This window comes from Bemisia tabaci, chromosome 1 (assembly GCF_918797505.1).
Source record: "Bemisia tabaci chromosome 1, PGI_BMITA_v3".
NCBI lineage: Eukaryota > Metazoa > Arthropoda > Insecta > Hemiptera > Aleyrodidae > Bemisia > Bemisia tabaci.
In genome coordinates, this window is record NC_092793.1 from 40677365 (window position 1) to 40698672 (window position 21308).

Sequence of the window (21308 nt, forward strand, 5' to 3'; positions counted from 1 at the left end):
GAGTGCGAAACCCATCAACAGTTCTGTAAATAGGCCACCAGGCTCTGATTGGTTGATGAGTATACATACCAACAGGACAACCGTTTACAGATTTTGTTAACAGTTGATGAATGAAAATTTGCTTAACAGCTCTGAGTTGCCGGTCGACTTGGCATCAGTGTTTAGGATATTTCAATTTTTTCACAACAGATCGTCAATGTTTACATGAGTAGTGTAACCCATGTAAAACATATTTTTTATGGACTTTAATTACTTTCTCAAGGTATTTTTGTATAATTATCTGGTTGGACACTAAATAACCTCAAATTTTCTTGATTTTTGTTCAGTTCATGTTTTTTATAATTTTGACATTACCAGTATCAATCATCATAACTACATTTTAGCATCATAACTTAATTTTCTCTTGGTTTTCTCAAGGAATCTATAATGAGTGGTGAAGACTTAGATTTTCAACCTGAGGGAATGAGCTCCAGAAATATTTCGAATCACTGAAAGTCACTGATTTTTGCATATTTTAGCCAAAATTAAATAATAAGTCAGTGGGGTTACTAAACTAAGATACATCCATGTTTTCAATCTCAAAAGATTGAAAATCACCGGATACATCAGAGCACCAGCATTAATTATGTAGACAGGCTGATCTGGAAAATGAAATTGGGGACTTGTTTGCATTCCAACAAACTCAGTGTTTACTAACAGAAGCATGTAGAAGATCAGATGAGGGTCATGCCGTTTCATTAATTTAATGTTTTATTATTTACTTACAGAACAAAGTAGGCGGGATGACCTAGAAGCTCTGGGTCATATGTTCATGTACTTTTTAAGAGGTTCACTTCCTTGGCAAGGGTTGAAAGCAGACACGTTGAAAGAAAGATATCAGAAGATTGGTGATACCAAGAAGAATACGCCTATTGAAACACTATGTGAAGGACATCCAGGTAAAAATGTATCTTTTGACTCTTTCAAATTTTCCACTCAAAAACATATCTTACCATAATTTTTAAATTTACAAATGAGGAGGCCTGAGGAACATTGTCTCTTTTGTCAACTGTTACCATATTGCCAATAATTTAAAATTAGTATTTTAACATCTCTTGATTTTTGTTTGCTTGTGCTTAATTTAACTGTGCTTGTGCTGTCAGAAATAATTAATATCCAACAGGTTAAAATCATCAACATGTCTTTTTGCATTAATCACTTGAATAATGAAGACAATCTACATCTTTTTTGAATTTTTAAATACAGTAGCTTCTCTATTTCTTACCTCATTCACTGTCAATGTGTTCGTGGGAAATTACTCCAATTGGGCTTGGAAAACATTCAAAGGAATGGCAAGATTTGAGTTCTTCAAACTACAAAGTCCGTCAATGATGCTGTGACACTGGTGCATCCTAAGGGTTACATTTGTAACCAGTGCTCCACAATTACTTCCTTGGAGGGCCTGCCAAAAGCACCTCTACTGCACAGTGAGACGATAAAAGTGCAGCGTTCAAAATCAAAACAAAGGGCCAAATGACCATTCGGCCCGGGGTGATCAACAAAAATTATGCTCATCATGACCTCTTTGGCAGTGAACGTATCTATCATGGATAGATGTTTCATTTATTCATTCAGGTATTTCATTACCTGTTAATGAAAAGGAGGAGAACCTTTATGCTGTATATTTTTTAATTCAGTGTTTCAACATTTACTGTCTTTCATTAGTTAAAGCTTTTCGGGTGGTCTGCACCCATTTTTAGGGCCATCAGGAATACTACTAAACAATTGCAAGCATTTTCAAGCAGCCGTAAACAAAAGCATAATTAAAAGCAGCCTTGAAGATGGGTGAAGGCCACCAGAAAAGCTCTGGTTAATGCAGAACAGTTTATGTACAAGTACTGAAATTAAAAATGTATGTGCTCCTCCTTTTCATTTTATTAACAGTATATGGAAACCCTTCTATAATGTTAAACTCTGCCTGTCTCTGCTTTTATCAAGTTCTTGATTTTTCTCTTTTAGATGAAATGGCAACCTATCTTCGTTATGTAAGGAGATTAGACTTTTTTGAAACTCCAGACTACGAATATTTGCGAAAATTATTTCACGATTTGTATGTTCGATGGGGTTACACTGATGATGCTGAATTCGATTGGACAGGCAAAATAATGGTACAGTATTAGACCTTATTAAGCTTTTCCAACCCATTCAATGTGATCTAAGCTGTTTGTCATTTTGATTTCATTGTATTCTCCTCGACAAAATTTCAGCATTATAGAAATGTCTGATGTGATGTGATTCCAAGTTTGACACCTTATTTTCTCAAAACTGACGCATGCTTTCTCCATCAATTTGATTCGGAGTTCAGGATTTTTGTTTTTCCTCTTAGCATGTGCGATTGATCAAAGAACTCTTCATTAAAAAGGACCCTACAACAAAACGGCCAAATCGGCCTTAACACGGAATCCTACGATTTTCTCAGGGATGAAAGAGGGTCTCCCCGGACACTCAAAACTGGTCATATTTTTTGCCTAACCCCCAGGGAAAAGGAGGGATGGGGGGGGGGGGTCAAAGTCAAACACTTTAAAGTATCATAACTTCTCGACAGTTTGTCGTAGAAAGATGATCTTGGTGTCAAAATTTCCAGAAAAATGAGAGCTTTCAGAATATATGTATGAAATTAATACAATTTTAAATTTTGACCCACTTTTTGGGGAATTATACAAGGTCCCCCTTTTGTAAATTTTCGTTTTTCGATATTTTCGGTTGTTCGGTTTGCACGGAGCAAAACAAAAACAACTCTAAATGAAAATAGAGGGCAAAAGGTTTAAAACAAGCCCAAGTTCATCTTGGGGAAACGATTAGAAGCGGAGTTGTGAGTCTTCAAAATTGACGCGGCGCGCGGGAACCTTGTATGTTCCGAGTCTCAAGGTCACCTACGCCCCCCGTATTGCCTGCAGGTTGCAAGTTTTTGTGTTTTTATTCTTCTGTAGGTCGCTTTTAATGTAAATCATTCCATGAAAATAGAAAAATCTGAATTTTTTAATTTTACGGGAGGAGAGAGAGGGGGCTTAGAGTATCAACCATTATGTCCATGATACCTCATTAAACATTTGCTGACGATGACGATTCTGCTCTTATAATTTAGAAAAAACCATTGACCCTCAGTTCAAATATACATATGATCCATACAGAACTAAACCATTTAGGAATTATAACCCATTGATGCCAAATTTTGGGGTATCCCTAATTTTAAAATTTTTTAATTGAGCTATAAGTTACAGCGCTTGACGGAACTCACTTGGTAAAGCCAAATGGTTTCTCGTAGAAGCAGACGAGCTTTGAGCTTCAAAAGAAGTCTCAGTTATTCTTGAGGGGGCAATTGGAAAAGCAGTTAAAATTTTTTACCGTTAATGTGATGTACCTCATTGAAGGCCCATTGTGTAAAATTAAAAAATTCAGATTTTTCTATTTTCATGGAATGATTTACATTAAAAGCGACCTACAGAAGCATAAAAACACAAAAACTTGCAACCTGCAGGCAATCCGGGGGGCATAGGTGACCTTGAGACTCGGAACATACAAGGTTCCCGCGCGCCGCGTCAATTTTGAAGACTCACAACTCCGCTTCTAATCGTTTTCCCAAGATGAACTTGGGCTTGTTTTAAACCTTATGCCCTCTACTTTCATTCAGAGTTGTTTTTGTTTTGCTCCGTGCGAACCGAACAACCGAAAATATCGAAAAACGAAAATTTACAAAAGGGGGACCTTGTATAATTCCCCAAAAAGTGGGTCAAAATTTAAAATTGTATTAATTTCATACATATATTCTGAAAGCTCTCATTTTTCTGGAAATTTTGACACCAAGATCATCTTTCTACAACAAACCGTCGAGAAGTCATGATACTTTAAAGTGTTTGACTTTGACCCCCCCATCCCCCCTTTTCCCTGGGGGTTAGGCAAAAAATATGACCAGTTTTGAGTGTCCGGGGAGACCCTCTTTCATCCCTGAGAAAATCGTAGGATTCCGTGTTTAGGCCGATTTGGCCGTTTTGTTGTAGAGTCCTTTCCTATCAACAGAAGACTTGTATTTCCTTGATTATAACTCCCCCTCAAAATAACTGCATGGGTTTTGTCTTGTTTGAATGATTTCTCTTTTCTTTTCGGAATGAGCCCTAAATTAAGGACCCACCTTGCTGTCTTCGTGTAAATGATTTTTTGAAGCACTATCCTTCTCCAAACTTATTGTCTTGATCTTTGCCCGTGAAAAGAAAAAAGTGTCAGAGAATTCTCCAGGAATTGTTTAATAACTTTTCCTCTGCTATCTTGGTATTCAAATTCCTAATCTATATTTTAGAATTATATGTACAAATTCTTTTTTCAATTCCTATGGCAAAATCCTTGAAAAATGCTCTTTTCTACACAAGCCATGAAAAAACAAGCTGCAAGAGATGCACTTTGACAAGCCAAGCTGCTGCCTGTATATTTATCCCTACCCCGCATTTTAAACGTGTTTCAATGTGTTTTAGAATTTAAAGAAAAGAACAGAAATAAACCGTAAAGCCCCATGTGCTGTGAATGTCCTTCAGTAACAAACCCTTTTGTCTCGTCAAAGCAATGATTTTGGCTGTCAGTTGAAAACTTTAACTATCACAGAAGATGTATGTCAGCTGCTGGAATCTCAAATCCTTGTACATTCGTCAAATTTAGTCCTTTTGTTCCTTTTCTCTATCCCCTCAATCCTTAATACTAGAATGGATTGCCTAGTCTCAATTTTATTTTGATTACGTTATAAAGTGCTCTAGATTTAACAGAAAAGCACAAAATATAACACCTTATGTGATTTGAATCTGATTTCTTACAAGCTGAACCATCTGTCAGCAAAAAAATGCTTCTGGTAACCAGCTACAAAATTTAACTTTCATAGATTATGGATGTCCAATTTCATATGGGTATAGTCTAAAATCATAACCCCCCTGTCCACCCCCCCCCCCATGTACGTACCATGTTTGATGCCTCTCTGTAATCCTGTAAAGTTGAATGTTTTGTCCTTCTGTCTCCCATAAATCATGATTAAATTCTGTGCCTCAAAAGTGAAGCTACAAAACGAGAATCATGATCTCAGTGTTTAAAAATATCCACTCCGATCTCATTTTCTCAAACCAAATCAAACAACGCAAGTTTTTTTAAAAACACCTTTTTTTAATTATTTTTTTTTTGGGCCATTGAAAAAAATTCAAGAAATTTTAAAGATACCACTTAACCAAGACCAATCCACACAGGTCAGTCATTGCGCAGCTTTTTTGAAATCCACTCCCCCGCCCGGCCCTAACTGGCAGTACTCAATGCTACGTCACAATACGTGCTCCCATAAGAAATACGTTGCTGACACTCAATACTACGTCACTGCGCAGTAGAGTACCAAAACTCGTCTTCGGGAATGACTGACCTGTGTGGATTGGTCTTGCATTTAACAGTTTGTCTTTTTTAACATGAAGTATGACAGAAAATTTGCAAAGTTGCAAACCAAGAAACGTGTTTTTCCAGCTTCACTATCAGTTGGACAGTCATAGGGCGGTTTGAAAAATCTGCATGAAATATTCGCAACCTGTAAAGGTAAAAGCGTGAAACTTCAGTAGAATACTGTAGAAAAACGTACCTTGTGAACCGTAAATCAGTCCTTCAGCCGATTTTTTTCTCTTACAGTGAAAACTGTGCATTTACTCCGTATTTTGCTATGAAAAATTACACCTGTCAGCTAAAAAAAATTCTTTTGATAATATGATACTTGATTCTCATGTAATTTTTAGCGCTGAGTCCGAAAATTACCTCATCTTTTTCTCTATATTCACTATTTTCCCTGAGAATTGAAACTATCCTTAATACAGGGTTTTCCATAGAAAATTAAAATTTCTGAGGAATGGTGTTTGCCAGAGACAAATCAAGGTCATTTTTGTACTCAACATTCCGAGATCATTGTACCACATTTCTATAAAATTTTCTTTGCTCTGCGTGATAAGGAGGTTTTTCTGGTCAAATGGTGTAATCAGCTCATTTATCGCCATTTAAAACTGATTTGTTTGTTTTGAGTTTGAAAATGACCTCGGTTGGTCTTACATCAAAGGACCAAAAAATGAACTTATCCTAGAAATGTCCTTTGTAAGAAAATCTGGGTTTTTCGAAAAATTAGTCAGTTAAGAGAAAAGACTGAGATCATCTTCTGACTCAGCATTTCAACAAAATCCATTTTAAAACGTGCCTCATTTGTTTAAATAATTCTTAAAATGGGGATAAATGGGCTGATTATGCCATCCGATTAGAATCACCTCATCAGGCACAGTGAAGACAATTTTTTAGAAATAGAATACGTGGTTTCTTGTGTATCTTGGAATGCTGAGTCCAAAAATGACCTTGATCTGTCTCCAGCACATGCCCATTTATTGCATAATTTGAATTGCCTGGGAAAAGCCTGTTTTGAGGAAAATCTAAATTTTCTGGAACAATTTTAGGTAAAGGAAAAAACAAGAGGTCATTTTCAGACGGAGCGCCAAAAATTACTGACGAACTTACCATTTCATCATCCAAAAAAATTTTGTTTGCAGACCTGTGTAATTTTTCAAAACTAAAGACTGTGCAAATACAAATTTTTCACGTTTTAGCAGGTATGTTTTCCTAATGTATTCCACTGTATTTTCCTGCTTTTAGATTTGTGGATTGCGAATTTCTCATGTAGATTTTCTAAACCACCCCCGTAGAGGCTCTCAAAAGAAAAGTTACTAATATTAGCTGTGGAAAAGTTTTAATGGCGCATAAATTTTTTTTTTTTTTTTTCTTTTTACCAGAGAGTGGATTTTAAAATTTGTTTGAAAATTGCAAGGATTTCCCTCTGTGGCTTAAAGCAAAATCCCTGAAATTTTCAAGGAAATTTTCAAAACTGCTCTCTTGTAATAAGTAAATTGTCCAATGAAGTATGCAGGGTTGTTAGTTTTGGTAAACCAGGAACAGACAGGGAGAAGTCAATCAGGAGAGGCCAGGGAATTTTTATGGCTTTGCAGCATTTCTACATCCTGCAGCAATTTTTTAACGCATTAGCTGTCAGCACTAAGAAGGCCTATTAGTGTATTTTTTCCTGTTTTCATCTATTATTTCTATGTCTCAATGGAATAATTGCTTAACAGATTAGCCTGGTTGGTTAGCTGTTGTCCCTGCTAGTCGTCTCTGTTTGCCTCATCAAAATCTGTTTTAGTCCACTCTTCCAATTTTGCAGGAAATCGAAGTATTATCTGTTTATGCTCTACCCATTGTCTTTGTTTTTTATTTCTCAAGAGTCTTGTCACCCTGAATAATTCAGTATGCTCAAGAAGTAATGAACTTTTTATTCAATAAAAAATCCTGTTTTGCACCTGCTTGCCTTTAATGCGTTTCAATATCTACATTGTGCATCACCTTTTTTTCACTCTTATTTAATTTTGAATATATATTTGCTTAAAATTAGATTTTTCTTCTTTTTGCATGCTGCTTGTCTGTGAAAATTTCTCTTAGCCTGCTAACATTGAACAAATACGTCAGATTAAGAATGCCCCACCCTCTCATATTGGCAAGACTAAGTCTGATAAGGTAATACCTATTTTTGAAAACTTTAGAGAAGGACGTTTAATGTTGCACTTGAAACATTTTCCAAGCTTGAAGTGAAGCTTAATTTAGTGAAATAAGGGAGCTGGCATCTTCACTCGAGGTTCACTCCTCCTCTGCCAGTCAAATCTGCCATGTATGTAACCAGAAGTTGAAGTTCATAATTTTCTCAAAGGGGGAAAAGTCGCTTTACCACTCTTACCCAGTTCTTTCTGTCGTTTGATCGAATTGGGCAACATTTTGCATAGGAGTTACTATTTCTAGCTCATTATAGAAACATCGCATGTTCCCCTTTATCCTTTTTTCTCATCTCCTTTCTTTTCATCTTTTCTTCTGCTTCTTTTTCTTTTTTCTCTCCTTCTATCTCTTTTTATTTTCTTCCCCAGTCTGTCTTTCCAATTTTTTCCTCTCCTTCTGTTCATCCTGCTCCTATCCCACGTTGATTTTCTTTAATTAGATTGGTGCTATTATGGATGAGCCAGAAATTTTAGTTGCCAATTGCAAAATTTCGTCCAATTGACGGTTACCTAATAATTTTTGACAAAACTGCAATATGTTGGCTGCATTGTTTTTAATATTTCTTTCATCTCTTGAGTTAATTAGCTACTGTCTGGCTACTGTAGTTGTCTTGGCTTGCAGTGAATGTTTCCCAAGAAGAACATTGGGAAGACAATTAATTGTTATTTGAAACAACCCAAGTTGAGGTGCAAACCTCACGCTGCCGCATCAGGGGTTAAGTAATTTGCATATTTACGTACCCTTAGCTAAAGCCTTGAATGGAATCCAAAAACATCTATCAGATTGTATGCTCTGTTGAATTATTGCTGTATACTTTGCAAAATTCAAAATCAATCAGGGGGTAATGGAATGAACACTTTCCCAACAAAAATAACAAATCAAACTGAAGATGGCAAAACTAGCCCTGATATTGGCACCAAAAGTTTCAGAGTTCATTATCAAGTTTGCAAACTCTGTGTTCCTTTTTAGTAGTGATACTTCTTTTAGGTAGCAGTTATTCATCAGCAATTCATCAACTAGGGTATTGAGAGCTTTCCACTGCTTTCTCAGGATAAGGACAACCGACAAGTTAAAAATTACAAAGAAAAGTGATTTTGAAAAATGGACTGCTGACCTCTTTAACAATGCTGATTCAAAAGATCTCTTTTGTTTTTCTCGTTGAGAGCGTAGTTCATCAGACAAAGGCATATGAGGCATGCTCCTCCTGGCCGGCTGAATCGGAATACTGATTCGAATTTCCACTTTGCACCGCAGTGCCCCTGCACTGCAGTGGAGGCTTGACTCTATCCTGAGCCTGTATAACAGTGCAGTGCACAGATCCAAAGTAGGCATGTTTCATTCGTCATTTCCTGTAAATTCTTACTTGGGGAGTCCTCAAATTGAAGAAGATTTCTTTGTTTCTCTTGCGCAAAATGATAATCTTACGTCTTAAAATATAACTTAGCACCTTTCACGAAGCTTCAAGTACACATGGGACATTATAATTTTGGCAGCACTGAAAGAATTTCAAAGCCGAGCCAGGTAATTTTACCAAAGAATTTCGAATACCGCTTACTGATTTGCGTCAGCAACTAGCAGCCATTTGGAAATAGTATCGCAGCTTGATTTCTCCTTAGTTCCTTGAATTTTTAAGGGTGTAATTTGGCAAAAATTTACTTGCACAGGTTCAGAAAAAACACAGGAAAAGAACTTATGAAGCCAGGTTTGTCAGATTTCTAAACATTGAGTCAAAGCATTGTGAAATAATAGTAAAATCTTGTCATGGCAAGTAGAAAAATATGTGAGCATAGACATCATTCTGAAGCTATTCTGGGAGAAAAGAGGATGTAAGAGCGAAGAAAAATTTTGCCAGTGCAAGACTTAGAAACGTGGGACACTCCACTGTAAGACATCATTTAAATGAGATTAAGTACAATAGGATCCCTAATACAATAAAATCCTCCCTCCTCACAATAGGAGGACAGTGATTATACAGTAAATATGTACAGGGTTATCCAAAAGTCACCTACCACCCCTGTAACTTTTTTCCAAATTGAGATAGAAGTTTGAAACTTTGGCAATGTTCCTCGGTCTGAAGTAGCAACTTTTTGGTCCCCCAAAAATTTAGGGGGGCCGGGGTCAACTTTTTTTTTTCAAATGGCAACCCCCCTTTTGTGAGATCTCATTCGAGAGATAATAAATTAGAAATTGTTTGGTGCAAACTGCAGGTCAAAATATTGATTTTCGACAAAATGGCGGCCGGTCAAAGTTCATAATGGCGGAAATTTGGCATCTCCATTTTTTATCGGCAGATTGGTCTGAAACTCAGAATCCTCGATTTTTTCGGGACGAGAAAAACAACTGGCATTAGTTTCCCAGAAAAGGCAGTCCTTTTAAAAATGGCGGCAGTTAAAATAGCGGCTTAGAGCGGGAAGTGGATATTTAGACTGCTTATCGTTAGATTTGTATGAGACTTGGTATTCGGGGGTATTTCGGCACGAGAAGAACGAATCTTTCATTGGATTTTTGAAAATCGAAAAAATTAAAAATGACGGGAAATCTATATCACCGGCTAAAACACCGATTTTTACGGCGCCATTTTTAAAGTCTTAAGTATTTCAAAAATATAATAAAAGATTAATTTTTTCGAGCCAAAAACCACCAAAGCATCGACTTTCGTGCAAATCCATCGGTAAACAGCCGTGATATGGATTTCCCGTCATTTTTTCGCCGCCATTTTGAATTTTTTCGAAATTTCAAGAATCCAATGAAAGATTCGTTCTTCTCGTGCCGAAATACCCCCGGATACCAAGTCTCATACAAATCTAACCGTAAGCAGTCTAAATATCCACTTCCCGCTCTAAGCCGACATTTTAACTGCCGCCATTTTGAAAAGGACTGCCTTTTCTGGAAAACTAATGTCAGAGTTGTTTTTCTCGTCCCAAAAAACTTTAGGATTCTGAGTTTCAGACCAATCCGCCGATTAAAAACAGAGATGCCAAATTGCCGCCATTTTGAACTTTGACCGGCCGCCATTTTGTCAAAAATCAATATTTTGACCTGCGGTTTGCGCCAAAACATTTCCTTTTTTATTATCCTTTGAATGAGGTATCATTAAAGAGGGGTTGCCATTTGAGAAAAAAAAGTTAGCCCCCGCCCCCCTCAGGGCGAGTTAAAAAACATCGACTTTAGAATTTCAAAAACGTAAAGGGGGAGGGGGGGAGGAAGTTGCGCCTAGGCATCAAACTAAAGTGTGCCAAAGCGTTCCTCGAAAAAAAAAATAACTTTGGGTGCCTCTTCTGCACTTTGTGTCAAAAAATCACGTGATTCAAGCTGTTTTCCCCGATTCCATTGCACTGTTTAAGCATGATGGAGATTGGCTAGAGCCCTGATTTTTGGAGGATTGACTCACTTTTAGTAGTCATTTAAGGTGTGCTAGTTAATTTTTAGATCAACATATTTTTTGTGCCCCCTACATGCCCTTAAAAATGCAAAAAACGCGATTGCGGCCGAAAGCGCCTTGTATATTTCAACGATTTTATCGATTTTTTAGATGACTTGGTAACCATGCATAATGTCAATTTTCGGTTTTTAGGAACCATTCACTTGAATGATTGGGGAAAAATATTAGTTTTTCGGATGCGGGCGGTTTTTCCCCCATCTGCAAGCTCACAGTAAGGCCGAATCGCTCGATTTGGTCGAAATCTCGTCGATTTCCGCCATTCTTTTGCACGTCTTGGCAAGCATGTTAAAAAATTGGGCTTCCAATTTTCGTAGACTCTGTTTACAGCAAAATAAGAGTATATAATAATTATTTTGCTGGGGAATGTTTTTCTGCCTCCGCATGGCCCTCCCCAAGCCAGAAAAACTTAATTTTTAGCGACTTCTCAACGATTTTTGACGATGTTTTTCAGAGACTTGGCAACCACGCAAAAATTTGACCCTTCAATTCTCCGAGACTCTTCTTATGGCAGAATCAGATCCCGTAAAACTTTTTTCGTTTACGTCATTTTTTGTACATCCTCAGAGGCAAGAAAAAGATGACTTTTGACTCCCATTCATCGCTATAAAATCCTTAAATATTTTTAATTCATTGAAGGTTTAATTTGATACTTTACCTGATGTAAATTAAAGTGAACAATGATAAGAAAGAAGTCTTTGAATAAATAAACACCTAATTATCAGTAAAAGTTAAATATGTAAACAAAGGAGTTAAAATATTTAAGGTTTTTAAAGCGATGAATGGGAGTCAAAAGTCATCTTTTTCTTGCCTCTGAGGATGTACAAAAAATGACGTAAACGAAAAAAGTTTTACGGGATCTGATTCTGCCATAAGAAGAGTCTCGGAGAATTGAAGGGTCAAATTTTTGCGTGGTTGCCAAGTCTCTGAAAAACATTGTCAAAAATCGTTGAGAAGTCGCTAAAAATCAAGTTTTTCTGGCTTGATGAGGGCCCTGCGGAGGCAGAAAAACATTCCCCAGCAAAATAATTATTATATCCTCTTATTTTGCTGTAAACAGAGTCTACGAAAATTGGAAGCCCAATTTTTTAATATGCTTGCCAAGACGTGCAAAAGAATGGCGGAAATCGATGTGATTTCGACCAAATCGAGCTATTCGGCCTTACTGTGAGCTTGCAGATGGGGGAAAAACCGCCCGCATCCGAAAAACTAATATTTTTCCCCAATCATTCAAGTGAATGGTTCCTAAAAACCGAAAATTGACTTTATGCATGGTTACCAAGTCATCCAAAAAATCGATAAAATCGTTGAAATATACAAGGCGCTTTCGGCCGCAATAGCGTTTTTTGCATTTTTAAGGGCATGTGGGGGGCACAAAAAATATGTTGATCTAAAAATTAACTAGCACACCGTAAATGACTACTAGAAGTGAAATAATCCTTCCAAAATCAGAGCTCTAGCCAATCTCCATCATGCTTAAACAGTTGCTATTTTAGACCGAGGAACATTGCCACAGTTTCAAGCTTCTATCTCAATTGGGAAAAAAGTTACAGGAGTGGTAGGTGACTTTTGGATTACCCTGTATAAAAATGTATAGAAATATTTTATATAATTATTAACAACATAATATTAGTAAATATATAATTTAGATATAAACATTTACCAATGTTGGTATAGTTCCTACCAATGGGACGCGCTGCACGTGCCGTCACAGCTGAAGCAGGGAGTTTCCCCATGCATCCTCAGTCATCCGCTTCACGGGTGACTTTTAGTCCTTGCGAACCTCCAACAGCTTCATCAAATCAAAAACAACACAAGAAACGAGTTCACGAAAATGTTTAACAGTGATTCATAATGAAAACGGGTATAGAAAAGTGACTGTAGAAGAAGTGGTAAGACAGGAAGGATTTGTAGGAAAGGGTTGTAGAGCATTCCAACAGCAAAATTGAACTTCATTATGCTAAAAAGAAGAACGCAATGATTAATTAAATCAGAAGGATGCGTGTGTACTGTACATAGGAAATTTGTTGTGTGCGTCAAAGCGTTGGTCTGCTCCCATGGAGGAAAGTAAAAAGAATCGTGATGAATCTGTTGTTCTCTTAGGATGAACTACGGGAACCTCAAATGCCTGAGTGATCTGCCCTGTCACCGTGGAAATCAACATAAATCCTCTGGGTAGTATCCCACTCCACTGCACTCACTGCGATTTCCCCTCATGTCTGACCACGAATTTTTCCCTTTTTTGGTGAATGGAATTCGTATTATTTGAATTTTGGTTTAAAACTCAGGAGTTTACCTTGATATTAGACCAAATTAATGAATTATATCAAATACCAGTTTAACTTTACCCAGACCCTGAGATGAACCGTCTGAATGTTTGATAAAGAATCCAGTTTACGGGAAACAATTTTAAAATTACCTGCTATAAGTGTCAGTAACGGTATGATCCTAATAAATAAGCTCTGTAATAGGTAATGTCTTTTAATAAAGAGCCTCCCAAAATAAGGGCTGATTTTCGCCCCTCTTTAGGTATTCGATTCGACCATCGGGCCAAGGTTTAAATGGAAGCTTATAATAACAGAAAACTTGGGAAAAAATTTCAAGATGAGTATAGGAGCCGTTTTCGAACGACGGGGGGGTGGGGGGGGGCAAAGGGGTCAAAATTCGGCCTTAATATATGCTGTTTTCTTGTTGAATTGATATGACTACGGGGTTCTTATTGTTGTTTGCACATGTCAAGCACATCAACTCTTACGTATTTTTTCAGTGAAATCGATTTATAATGTTGCTGTATCGATACTTTGATCAGTTAAATTGATTTTTAACAATTTTTTAACGAAAATCAATGATTTTTCGGGATTGAAATCGTTTATTTTTGATTCATGGATGAATATATGCACCTAACATGACTGTAGCACACCGAACCCTACGTATTTTGACACGTAAAATTGATTTCTAACATTGACGAGTCGATTTGTTGATTGGTTGTATTGAATTTCTGCGATTATTTGCGGAAAATCAATGACTTTTCTGGATTACAATCAGTTTTTCTCCATTCGAGGTTGGAGAAATGTACCCAACATGATTAGAGCACATCGATTCTTATGTACTTTTACCAGCAGAATGGATCTTTAACGATGACGAGTCAATATATCGATTCGATATACATAATTCTTGCGATTTTTTATGGAAAATCGATGGGTTTTTTTTGGATTAAAATTGGAGAAATCTACCAGACATGACTGTAGCACATCCATTCAGTCGTGCTTAGGTATTCTCGTAAAATCAATTTTTGAGGTTGACTAGTCGATATATCGATCGGTCATATTGATTTATTGGGATGTTTATGGAAAATCGATGATTTTGATCGGGAATGAAATCGGTTACTCTCAATCCGAGGGTGGAGAAATGCAGCTGACATGATTGGAACAAGTCGATTCTTACGTATTCTTACACGTAGAATCGATCTGTAACATCGACGAGTCGATATATCGATCGGTCATATTTGACCGACTCAAGCGACAGTTTAATCTTCCTTAAAATATGCTAGTCTGCGAAATTCTCATACTGCTCCGTAAAAAAGTATGTGTTTGTCTCATCTTAAATTATTCTTAGTGTAGTCATTCATCTTCTGATTCACACTGGTGTCAATGGATTTAGTTCTGCCAAAGTAAGAATAAATCTAGTCGTGTCGGGTGCATCCCTTTGTTCCCGCATTGATTAAAATATAAATGATCTCAATTTCAATAAATCATCGGTTTTCCATAAAAAATCGGTTTGTCGGATCGCTCAACTGACCTGACTATCTCGAAAATGATTGTACGTATAAAAATACGTGGAAATCAGTGTGTTTCAGTTATGCTAGCCACACATCTCCACCCTCGGATTGAGAGTAACCGATTTCATTCCCGATCAAAATCATCGATTTTCCATAAACATCCCAATAAATCAATATGACCGATCGATATATCGACTAGTCAACCTCAAAAATTGATTTTACGAGAATACCTAAGCACGACTGAATGGATGTGCTACAGTCATGTCTGGTAGATTTCTCCAATTTCAATTAAAAAAAAACCCATCGATTTTCCATAAAAAATCGCAAGAATTATGTATATCGAATCGATATATTGACTCGTCATCGTTAAAGATCCATTCTGCTGGTAAAAGTACATAAGAATCGATGTGCTCTAATCATGTTGGGTACATTTCTCCAACCTCGGATGGAGAAAAACTGATTGTAATCCAGAAAAGTCATTGATTTTCCGCAAATAATCGCAGAAATTCGATACAACCGATCAACAAATCGACTCGTCAATGTTAGAAATCAATTTTACGTGTCAAAATACGTAGGGTTCGGTGTGCTACAGTCATGTTAGGTGCATATCCATGAATCGAAAATAAACAATTTCAATCCCGAAAAATCATTGATTTTCGTTAAAAAATCGTTAAAAATCTATTTAACTGATCAAAGTATCGATACAGCAACATTATAAATCGATTTTACTGAAAAAATACGCAAGAGTCGATGTGCTTGACATGTGCAAACAACGATAAGAACCCCGTAGTCATATCAATTCAACAAGAAAATAGCATACATTGAGGCCGAATTTTGACCCCTTTGCACCGCCCCCCCCCCCCCCCCGTCGTTCGAAAACGGTTCCTATACTCATCTTGAAATTTTTTCCCGAGTTTTCTGTCAATATAAGCTTCCATTTAAACCTTGGTTGGATGGTCGAATCGAATACCAAAAAAGGGGCGAAATTTTGGAAGGCTCTTTCATATAAACTTGATTATGTTTTCCATGCTATCTTAGTACATTTCCCAACAGTGCAGAGCTCTCGAGTAAGGGAATCATTCGTCCCAAGTCCAGATTTATAAATTCATGTGCATAATGATGTTCATGCGCTCTGTATCGCATGAACACATTTATCTTTCTAGTATTAAAATTCTTCTTTACTAAAAACAGTGGAATTAATCTGCTGTCTTCTTCTCCTATCTCCTCCAAAAGCTAATCGCAAATGTGTCCCACGTCCTTTGGAATTTTTTCCATCTAGTGCAATGCTCTGAACACTTTACCGTTTTTTGTACTTGATTCAAACTTTCTCAATCGATCTTTCTTTTTCTTTTCAGTCCACTCCTGTTGGATCTTTGCAAACAAGCAATGAGGTTGTTAATTGTAGTATTTCTCCTGAAAAAAGCAAAGAAAAAAGTAGTACTCCGCAAGTAAGTAATATTTTATCTTACTCTCTGAAACTTCCAACCTTTTACATAATTTGCACTAAAGAATTAGCTGGAAAAAAAAAAATAAATGAAGAAAGGACCCCGCACACCTCTTATGGGAAGCTGCACCATGAAGAATTGCCTTCTGACTTATGTCATTCGATTCTCCTCAAGATGCTGATAAAAAGTTATAATTGTGCCAATTTTATGCGATGCACCGTTTTCGCAAAAAACCTATGAGAAGATTCAATTATTCGGCAACTATGAATAAAAAAGAATGAACAAAGCATTTGAGAACAGGCCCGATGTGAATAAGGAAAAAACATAGCGCGAGTCCGTCTTCTTATCTGTACCTGCCAACTCAGGGGCTATCTCTCTCCCGCACTTGCCCGGTAGACGTTCAGACTCTCCTGTTCTTATGCTCCTCAAGAATCTGATTTGGATGGTGGTTGAGCAAAACGGTGTGCGGAATCCGAGATAAGACTGCCGCTCGGTGCGGGAGTCCCCATGATTTCCTTGTTGACACACAGCCGCTTGTCAATCAAGCACTGAAATGAGGAATCTTTCTGGCTTTTTATCACCGAATAATTGAATCTTCTCATAGGTTTTTTGCGAAAACGGTGCATCGCAGAAAGTTGGCGCAATTATAACTTTTGATCAGCATCTTGAGGAGAATCGAATGACGTAAGTCAGAAGGCAATTCTTCATGGTGCAGCTGCCCATAAGAGGTGTGCGGGGTCCTTTAAGTATTTTCAACAGGGTGTCTAGCAACTGGGAAACGTCAGGGATTTTTTTTAGTCAGGGTAAACAGGGAATAACGTCAGGGAATTCGCCAAAAGTGGGAGTGTCAGGGAATTTTTTTTTGTGTCAGAGAAAATGTTAGGGAATTTGCGAAAAGTTGAATTCGAGGAATTTTTTCAGAAAGGGACGAGATCGCAATTTTTCGTCAAGCATAACCGCAATCTCCCAAGAAGTTCTGTGCAAGTTTTGTCAATAGTCGTATTTTGTTCAATGAAACAACTCCGAACATCTCGTTACAGTCGTATTTTGTTCGAATGTTACTTATGTTAAGGGGCGTGGCCTATTTTTATTCGTTTATTTATTTTGCACAATTTGGCAACGTTTTGCGACATTGTTTCGAAACAATCGGAATGTCCGGAACAACAGGAAACAATTGTTGTGGTGAACAAAATACGACTAATATATTACGTGTATTTACTAAATGCATTGTGTGTGATTGCATAGTCGCGCAGCGCCACTTGATTCCCTTCAGTCTGATCGCTAGCACGCTCTGGCGGAAGTCGCTGCGCCCGGTTCGTTCCCGCAGTTTTCTTCGAATTAACCTCCAAGTTCAGCAAAGAAAGTACAGCAAATTAAATGGAACATTGATCATATTTTACCTACAAAAACAACTCGATTCTTCTCAATTTTGCAATGTTATATGCTATCATTGAAGATCAAGGCACTTTGAGAGTCCTCTTACTGAAGATAGTTTTTTACATGCTCACTGTTGTCAAATTCAAACTGGACGCCAGATATTGTCAAGGGATGTCTAATATACTATTATATGCATATTTCTAGGATCTTGCTCTTTTTTCTGCTATTTCTTGTAACTGGAAAAATTTTCTGAATCTCACAAATGCCTCAAGAATTATACCAATTTTACCGAGTTGAAACATGAAGTTTTTTTTACAAAATTGTCGAGCATCAGAGAATTTTTACTCTTTGTCAGGGAAATGTCAGGAAATTTTTCTTATTTTGTCAGGGAAATCAGGGAAAAGTCAGGGAATTGGCCTTTTGAAAATTACCAGACACCCTTTTCACTAAAAAAAAAAAATAAGGACTGAATGGAACAAGACAGTTTTTACACCATGATCGGACTGCACAATTTTGTGGGTAGACAGAGGGTCACTCCAGACGGTCATGAAGTAGGACAACTTCTTGTCAGCCTGGGGGTCTAATGAAGGTTTGTTTTCAGGTGAGTATGGGTTTGCGTGTCAAAAGTGATGCTCCGAAATACATCTTTCGAATGGTTTTACCAATCAAAGTGAAATGGTTGCACGCTCTGTGTGAGTAGGTGAGAGAGGGTTTGTGTTGGGGGAGGGGTGTGTTTGAGTGGGTGTGTATGAGGGTGTGTGTTGGTGAAGGTGTGTCTGTGGGTGTGTATTACACAGTGTAAAATGAACTTTCATATCACTGTGAGTCGGAGCTTGAGAGTAGGAATGGAAATGAAAAAAACAAAAAGTGACAAAGTAAGAAGTGTGAACCAAGTGACTTATTATACATGTAAAAAGTCGCGACTGTTATTGCGATGCGCACAACCATTGAATGTGAGTTTTTAGTGTAGGTATAGTCACTGTAAACTTTTCAACATCACGATTGATCAGTGACACCGCTCAACATGGGTTTTGTCCTTCGAACTAAACCAATGGGCCAGTTTGGCTGGTGAGGGATTCGCTTAAAAGCTACTGCATCTAACAATAAGGTAAAATTTTATGAGAAAAACGATGAGCTCGATAAAAAATTGCTAAAGGGAGAAATAACGATTTTAAAACCGTAACCCTCTAAAACACTTTTTGAATCCGGGCTGTTGGCGCAAACGCAGAGAGCTGACGGCACAAGTTGGATGGGTAACCCTTGGTTTCTTTCGAGTTGAGTTAGTCTGAACAACATGGCTGCTGGCCGGTTTGTTTATATTTAGCTAACGTTTCCATTTGTGACACTATATTGTGATTTATGAGTAAAATTTTACAAAAAATTCTCTGCAACATTCAGTTTTGTCCGAAACTAACTCCTTCGTGATGAAAAAAGGCGTTGAAGTTCGCGAATATTATTCACCGGGCGACCGTGGCTGAGCATGGGCCATCGGAAACGACGGGCGCTCGTAAACAAACGAAGATTGATACCAGGAAGGATCCAAGCAACTCAAAATCTTTTAATTTTCTTTAATTTTAAACATTTTTCGACTTCTACAAAGCATTTGACAGTCATTTTCATCGTATTTTACAACCTGAATTTATAGCCTATTGGCTCATTGTGATGTGCATTCTGAAACAGAAAGTTCTCACAAGTTCAAACCCTGATATTCTTTTCTTTGATCATTCTCTTTTCATTTGCACCTCAAATCAAGTGTTTTGTAGTTTCCTTATCTAAAGCATGTGGTTTTTGAATTCATGCTAGAGTTTGAAGTTCACCTTGTTTTTGGTATTACAGCCTGTTGACCCCTCCAACTTTACCGATATGATTTCATGTAGTTCAAGGTTCCTCTTATCCATACCAAGTGATCCACCACCAAGATGTGTCTTATGGTTCTTCACATTAGCCGTTTGGAAGTAAATTAGAGACGACAATAACTTAATCCAGTCCTGCCCCTCTCTTCAGTGTTTGTTCGTGTCTCTTCTTTATGCGTGACCACTCCAGTGCATACACAGTTCTACACACTTCTATATCACCCAGGAATCGAAAAAATTGGTTTCGTTTGAAGGACAAACCAAATTCGAAATTTGTTGTGCGGTGTTATCATTCCCAGCAGACCAAACTGGAATTAAAATATCTCAAAATCAATCAATTATATGCACAAAAATTGGAGCCTGAGAGTTTCGTGGGTTGCTTAAAATTGCAGGGATCTTCAAACACATTCTTAACAGCCTAGGCTACTATCATAGCATTTCATTGTTTTCAGTGCAAGGGTATGAGCAAATGGAAAAATTTCAAAAAAATTAATCACACTTATTTGTCGACTTTTGTCATATTTGCGAATTTTCACACTTTAAAAAGTTATCTTAATTATTCGGTATTACTGTTCACAGTTGTGGTTAATTGACTTTAATCATTCGCTATTCGCTTCGTTTGAAAAATTCACTGTTCGCACAGCCCTACTTTTTCACAAAACAAATACCTATAAATCAAAATATCTATTGTAGCAACACATCAACACGAAAATTGTTAAATGTCAACATGACAGTTCTCCTAACTTCATATAAAGAATTCACCATTACAGTTCATCATAGGAAGCGTTAAATTCCCCACGGTTAATCACGATTTCCCTCGGCTAACCACGGCAACCAGTATGGTTGGATACGGGTCCCGCGACTTTGCGATTACGGGGTTTCCTAATCGTCTATATTGCCAGAATAAACAGTTCGTCCAGTATCAGTAATCAGTGAAAATATTGCATACAATTTTTGTTTTAGGTGTAAGTAAAACTAATGTTGCCACTTAAATTCATATGTAACGTTTTTCCAATAAACTTTTCAAAATCCTAGCAGATTTAAAAGTCACTTTTAATATTCTCTAAAAAGTTTTAGTATAACCTTTAAGAAGCCTGGCACCGCCGAATAACATATTCTACGGCGGTACGGTACTACCGCATAATATATTCTGTGGCGGTACCGTACCGCCGAATAATCACTTACAATTATTGAAATAAAATAGTATCTCCACTGTGAAACTAAATCGGTGTAGACAGTGTATACATTATTAAAGAATAGTTTCATTTAAGCATGACACGAGTCACAGTACGTTTTATAAACACTTTTATTGCGGTCAACGTACCACCCACGATTTTTTTTTTTTTTTTTCTATGTATGGTTTTAATGCGTTTTATCGGGTAGATACACCCGCGATTTTTTTGTGGAAATTTCAACTAGACAGCCTTCTGATTGAGGAACAACAAACCGCGATATCTGTAGTTTGGCCGTTTTTGAGAAAATTCCAGGTCAAGGAGCTGAAAAAGTCAAGTTAGGCTGTTTTCGTGGCTTGTAAATGCATATTCTATACATTTTCAGTCGATCAAGTATCAGTAGATAGCTATTCGTGCATATTGCCCAAAATTCATATCCTGAAATCTACGACTTTCGGGTTTTTTGGGTGTTAGTCAAGGAGAAATCCGAAAAAAAGAGGGTTAACCCGTAACAAATTGCTTAACAGACTTTTCCTATGTAAACGTCGTCAGTAGGTCTTCTTGAACAACATACCAAAAGGTTACCACGCCTTGACCTGGAATTCCGGCCAAAAAAGC

General features: G+C 37.3%; 1 protein-coding gene across 7 annotated transcripts in view; it reads left to right on the top strand.

The window, feature by feature from the left end:
• Window positions 1–21308, top strand: part of gish (casein kinase I gish) — a 204636-nt gene that overhangs the window by 104881 nt on the left and 78447 nt on the right. For 5 of the 7 annotated variants that reach the window (XM_019053432.2, XM_019053434.2, XM_072301012.1 and 2 more), the window contains exons 7-9: window positions 768–938; window positions 1999–2147; window positions 16199–16291. In XM_019053432.2, coding sequence (XP_018908977.1) covers window positions 768–938; window positions 1999–2147; window positions 16199–16291 — 413 coding nt within the window. Of the gene's footprint in view, window positions 1–767; window positions 939–1998; window positions 2148–4505; window positions 7468–16198; window positions 16292–19501; window positions 20556–21308 lie in introns of those variants that run through there. The other 2 variants (XM_019053435.2, XM_019053436.2) reach the window with 2 other exon arrangements.